Raw genomic sequence first — 6,636 nt, 5'->3', positions numbered from 1 at the left:
AAATCCAACACCTCTACAACAAAAAGACAAATAATCCTATTAAAAGATGGGCAAAGGAAATGAACAGACACTTCACCAAAGAAGACATTCGAGCGGCCAACAGACACATGAGGAAATGCTGGCAATCACTAACCATTAGAGAAATGAAAATTAAAACCACAATGAGATATCATCTCATCCCAGCATTACTGGGACGAATCAAAAACAATGGAAATAAATGTTGGAGAGGCTGCGGGGAGATCCGAACTCTTATGCACTGCTGGTGGGAATGCAAAATGATAAACCATTTTGGAAAATGATATGGTGCTTCCTTAGAAAGCTAGAAATAGAAATACCATATGATCCAGCAATCCCACTCCTAGGAATATATCCTAGAGAAATAAGAGCTGTCACTCGAATAGACATATGCACACCTATGTTCATGACAGCATTGTTCACAATAGCAAAAAGATGGAAACAACCTAGATGCTCATCAACAGATGAATGGGTAAACAAACTATGGTAGATACACACAACAATGCAATGAGATAGAACAATGATGAATCTGTGAAGCATCTCATAACATGGATGAAACTGGAGTACATTATGTTGAGTGAAATAAGTCAATCACAAAAGGACAAATATTGTATGAGACCTCTATTATAAAAACTCATGAAAAAGTTTACCCACAAAAAGTCACAGTCTTCGTTGGCTATGAGGGATGGGAGGGGTGGGGGGAAATACTAAATAGGCAATAGGTAAGTGGTATCTTTTGTGAAGGGTGAGACAGTACACAATACTGGCGAAACCAGCACAATTTGTACAAGGAAATGTCATGGAAGCTCCATAGACGCATCGAAACTCCCTGAGGAACTGAATTGCTGGGCGGAGGGCTTTGGGGACCATGGTCTCAAGGACCATGTAGCTCTATTGGCATAAAACAGTTTATAAAGACAATGTTCTACATTTTACCTTGGTGAGTAGCGTCTGGGGTCTTAAAAGCCTGTGAGCGGCCATCTAAGATACTCCACTGGTCTCACCCCTTCGGGAGCAAGAGAGAATGAAGGGAAGAGGATACAAGGAAAAGATTAGTCCTAAGGACTAATGAACCACAGCTACCATGGCCTCCACCAGACTGAGTCCAGTACAGCTAGATGGTGCCCGGCTACCACTACTGACCACTCTGACCGGGATCACAACAGAGGGTTCTGGACAGAGCTGGAGAAGGATGTAGAACAAAATTATAACACACACAACAAAAAGACCAGATTTACTGGCCTGACAGAGACTGGAGAAACCCCGAGAGTGTGGCCCCCAGACATCCTTTTAGCCCAGTGGTGAAGTCACTTTGAGGTTCACCGTTCAGCTGGGGATTGGACAGCACTATAAAATAAAACGGGACTAATGAGGCACAGCAGTCTAGTGACAAGGACTAGAAGGCAGAAGGGGACAGGAAAGCTGGTGTTAGGGAACCCATGGTTGAGTAAGGACAGTGTTGACATGTAGTGGGGTTGTTAACTAACTGTTTAATGAGAAACGATTTTGTTCTGTAAACCTTCATCTAAAGTGAGAATAGCAGCACAACTGGAAGAACGTAATTGATGTCACTGAATTGTGCATGTAGAAAATTTTGAAATGGTGTATCTTTGACTACGTATATTTTCACCCAAAAAAAAAAAAAAATGTCAAGAAGGGAGATGGTTGTCATGTCGTGGGGTTGTTAACCAATGTCATAAAACAATATGTGTACTGACTGTTTAATGAGAAACTATTTGTTCTGTAAACCGTCACCTAAAGTACAATTAAAAAAAAAAAAAGCTATAGGAAGAATTAAGAGAGTGTGGTGTTTTAGAAGTCCAGCAAAATATTTGATGGAAGGAATGGTTAGCAATGACTAAGAGAAAAAATTCCCATCCGGATGAATAACAAACCAATAGAAAGCAATATAATTGACTTATTTACACAGAGGAAGCGAGAGGTGTTATTGGAAACATTTCCTGGAGAAGCAGAGGAAATTAACATAGGCATTAGTTTCTTTTAATTGAGGTGATGTTATTTACAGAGTAGTAGGAACAGTTATAGGAACATGTTATAAATAACTTCAATAAAGCTTTTACTTCCAAATGTAGAAATCCTCGATTAAATTGAATATGTCTCATCATTTTTGGCTCTACACTTATCCAAGACTATCATCTATAGCTGCATAAGTTTCGGGGAACTTTTACCTGACCAGAGAAACATACTCAAAGAAATCAGGATCTCTAAACACCCATCCTTGGATGATTAGTCCCCTCTGAAACAGCTATTATTCCTATGTTTTTTGGGTTTTTTTTTTTTTTTCAGAATAAACTGGGTTAATTGTATATTGGAAAGTCCTCGTTTTTAGAATAATAGAGAAGCAGGTTCCTAGAGAACCACAGAGCAAAATAACAGGCATTAGTCTGCAAAAGTGCAAAAAAGCTCTGATCTGTTTCTATCTAAAGTATTGATAATGTTAAAGAAATTTTTCTACCTTCAATCACTCAAATTTAAACAAAGAGGCTAAAATAACATCATAAAGTGAATAAGCTCAAGATAAAGTGAAGTCTGAGATTTTCTCCTATTCTAATTTAAGCTGAAATTAAAATAGAATTAAAAATATACTTTATTGATTTATAATTTACCTAAGCTTATGTTGTTTTTAATTTTAATTTTATTTTATTTTGAACATTTTATTGTGGTTTGGGTAGAAGTTTACAGAGCAAATTAGTTTACCATTCAACAGTTTATACACATTTTGTTTTGTAACGTTAGTTGCAATCTCCTCAATGTGACAGCACATTATCCCCTGCCTCCCTGGGTTCCCCATTTCCATTCACCCGTTGTTCCTGCCCTTTCCTGCCTTCTGTACTCTTTTTGGGCTAATGCGCCCTTTTGGTCTTGTATGGTTAATTGTTCTGAGGAGCACACTCCTCTAAGCTTACATTTTATCTATTGGATCCATAAATTTCCTATGAGAAATATTTATTCACTTTATGAGTTATTTATTACCAACTGAGTCTAATTACATTTGACGTCACACAAAAATATCACCCAGAAATGGTATTTGAATATCAAGTTTACTCCTGGAAATTAGCTCAGTTTTTATTCTCATCTCTCTTCTTAATGGAAGGAAATGAAATCAACCTATTCTCTGTGACTGGCAAATTGAAATCACCTCTGATTTGATGATGAGTTTTTACAGGTGCACCTTTGTAGTGCTATCTACTCAAATAGTACATGCCACAGTAATGATTACAGTCACATGACTCACGGATGAAGATCAAAGACCACAGCCATCAGTATGGATTACACATCAACATAAAGAAAACAAAAATCCTCACAACTGGACCAATAAGCAACATCATGATAAACAGAGAAAAGATTGAAATTGTCAAGGATTTCGTTTTACTTGGATCCACAATCAACACCCATGGAAGCAGCAGTCAAGAAATCAAATGACATATTGCCTTGGGCTAATCTGCAGCAAAAAACCTTTAAAGTACTGAAAAGCAAAGATGTCACTTTGAGGACTAAGGTGAGCCTGGCCCAAGCCATGGTGTTTTCAATCACCTCATCTGCATGCAAAAGCTAGGCAATGAATAAGGAATACCAAGGAAGAATTGATGTCTTTGAATTATGGTGTTGGTGAAGAATATTGAATATACCATGGACTGTCAACAGAACAAACAAATCTGTCTTGGAAGAAGTACAGCCAGATTGCTCCTTAGAAGCGAGGATTGTGAGACTTCGTCTCACATACTTTGGACATGTGTATCAGGAGGAACAAGTCCCTGGAGAAGGACATCATCCTTGGTAAAGCAGAAGGTCAGCAAAAAAGAGGAAGACCCTCAATGAGATGTATTGACACAGTGGCTGCAACAGTGGGCTCAAACATAGCAACGATCGTGAGGACAGCGCAGGACCGGCAGTGTGTCATTCTGTTGTACATAGGGTCAATATGAGTCAGAACTGACTCCACAGCACCTAACAACTACAATAAAGCTCATATTGTACAGGAATTTTTAAGTATATTTAACAAAGTTCTGCATGGAAGATGACAAAGAGGGACTTGGTGAAAGGTAGTATTTACCACTCAAATTATTCATTAGGCTTTAAAGAGACAGAAAATGATCACTCGAATTCGCTGTCCATTCATATGCCCAAAACCAAATCCATTGCCGTTGACTAGATTCTGACTCATAGCTGTCAAAATATCGGTAAACCTTAAAACCTGTTCTTTTTGCATCCAAGGGAGATTAAATCATGTACACAGGAATACTCCATACATTCAACCTTTCAATTGCATGTAAAAGCCCCTCTGGGAGAAGGCATCAGCTGTAGTCTGAGTAAAGTTTTTAGTGTTTTACAATGAAAAATACGTAATTCCCCTTAATCATTTGCATACTTAAATTTGCACAAAACTGGGATAGCAAGAAAATAAGGCTTGATTGACAATGGCTCGTGGAAGTTCTAAATGGTGTAATAGTCCAGATCATATATTATTAAAATTCCAAAGAATTTATTATCAAAACTAAACAGAAAACTTCAGCTTTATTTAAAGTAATAAATTTCACAAGCTATTAAGGGTAAATGGCAATGTAAGTTTACACACAGAACTGAAGGCAGAGTAGGAGCAGAGAACCCAAGGAGGAACGTCAATTATGTTCATACAGCTTCCTCTTGATTTAAACACTCTTGACACACTGAATGAAATCCTCATATGGGAAGTTAACAACACCTTGCTGACCAGTATCCATCTTCGAAAGCTGTCTGTGCGAGCCCTCAGTTTGACACAGCAGGCAGTGCAGTCATCAAAGTGATCTTTTCACTGGTGCTGTGCCTCTACAATTGAATTCATAGGCCTGAGGACTCAACCTACATCCCATAGTCTTCAGGGCCTTCTGTAATTCTTGAGGACCCACTATTCCACTTCTGTCACTGTTAAAACTGATGAAGTGCTGTCTCCACCCATTCAGTACAGCCCAGAGTTCTTTAAATTCATTGAAACCCATTGTGCCAGACATGTCTCTATCCAGCATTGAAATGATAAGCAGACAAGTCTCCAGGTTAAAAGGTTTGTATCCTCTGGCATTCCCTGACTGTGTTAGACATCTCTGCAACTCATCAGCATCTATTTGCATATCCTGCCTAGCTACAGGAGAAAAGTAACCATGCAGTGGATCCTGAGTTTGTCTGAGAAACGCAGGCCCTCAGGAAGCCCCTCCATACCCACCTGGGTAGAAGCCACTACTGGCGTTAGAGTGCCCCAGGTAGGCCATGGTGCAGACCTCATGTCTCTGTTTCTTAAGGTAGAGATGGCAATATTCAACACAGGAGTGATAGCAAAGTCGACAATGAATAAATACTTATCCAGTGATGTTGCAGGGAAAGGCCACATATAGAGAAACATATGTGGCATAAAAGGCAAAATCAGCACCACAGTGATGTGAGTTAATAACATGAGAAATGCTATGGATAAGTTGCCCGAAGAACGTTTCCAAATGGTGACCAAAATGAAGATATAGAACATAATTAAAAAGAAGAAGGTGGCCATGGATATAAACCTTCCGTTAGCAATGATTACAAACTCTATCTTGTAAGTGTCTACACAAGCAAGTTTCATGACCTGAGAAAAATCACAATAAAAACTGTCTACTTTATTAGGGCCACAAAAAGACAAGTTTATGACAAAAACAAACTGAGATACAGCATGGATTATCCCCAGGATCCAGGCAGCCACTATGAAGGAAACACACATTCTGGGGCTCATGATGGTCAGGTAGTGCATAGGCTTACAGATTGCAGTACATCTGTCATATGCCATGGCTATGAGCAGCACCATCTCAACTCTACCCATGACATGAATAAAAATGATCTGTATCATGCATTTTGGAAAAGAAATGACTTTATAATCAATGGAAAGGTCAGAGATCATTTTGGGGACTGTAGTAGAGGAAAGACCCAGATCAAGAAGAGAGATATTGGCCAGTAGGAAGTGCATGGGGGAGTGTAAATGAGAGTCAGTAATTACTGTGAACATAACGAAGAGGTTTCCAGGATAATTCCCACATAGAACACAGTGAAGAACCAAAAGAGGAAAAGCTGCATCTCCCATGAAAATGAAAGTCCAGTCAATATGAATTCAGATACCACAGAGTCATTTCCTTCATCCATTGAGTCAATCAGTAGAGAAGCTGAAGTATCCTGAAGGCAGAAAATAAGCAAGAATTTAGAAATATAGACACTAAACATTGTTTGCTCATCAATGGTTTTATGTGGAATAAGTTACAAGAGATGAAATGTAAGGTTAGAAAACACACACAGAGGGAAGGTGAAAGGAAGATAAGTGAATAGTAGACATGAGATAATCAGAAGGTAGAAAAGAGAGATGAGGAAAGAATACACATGGAAATATGTCAGGTAGTGAGGAGGAATTAGGGGACAAAGAGGCTTATGTCACATAACTTTTCCCTAGCACTGTGCTTCTTTACCATGCTTATTGGTCAGCCATACTTGGAATGTTCATATTGTTAATTATATTTGTCAGCATATACTCTTAGAGCACATACTCTCCAAACATGTTTTACTTCACACCTGAGAAATCTCAGGCATTGATCATACATAGAGTAGGTTTAT

General features: G+C 38.7%; 1 protein-coding gene and 1 pseudogene across 1 annotated transcript; both read right to left on the bottom strand.

The window, feature by feature from the left end:
• Positions 1-4,685: 4,685 nt before the first annotated feature.
• Positions 4,686-5,279, bottom strand: LOC101357036 (sorcin pseudogene; annotated as a pseudogene).
• An 11-nt stretch (positions 5,280-5,290) lies between these two features.
• Positions 5,291-6,174, bottom strand: LOC105756225 (olfactory receptor 4F21-like; the record flags this gene model as incomplete). Its single annotated transcript, XM_012555206.2, is given in 2 exon segments — positions 5,291-6,057; positions 6,060-6,174. Coding segments are annotated over 2 exon segments (882 nt in total), but the record flags the coding sequence as incomplete, so codon positions are not given.
• Positions 6,175-6,636: the final 462 nt, after the last annotated feature.

This window comes from Trichechus manatus, unplaced genomic scaffold (assembly GCF_000243295.1).
Source record: "Trichechus manatus latirostris isolate Lorelei unplaced genomic scaffold, TriManLat1.0 scaffold00035, whole genome shotgun sequence".
NCBI classification, from domain to species: domain Eukaryota; kingdom Metazoa; phylum Chordata; class Mammalia; order Sirenia; family Trichechidae; genus Trichechus; species Trichechus manatus.
This window is presented reverse-complemented; position numbering and strand designations above follow the sequence as displayed.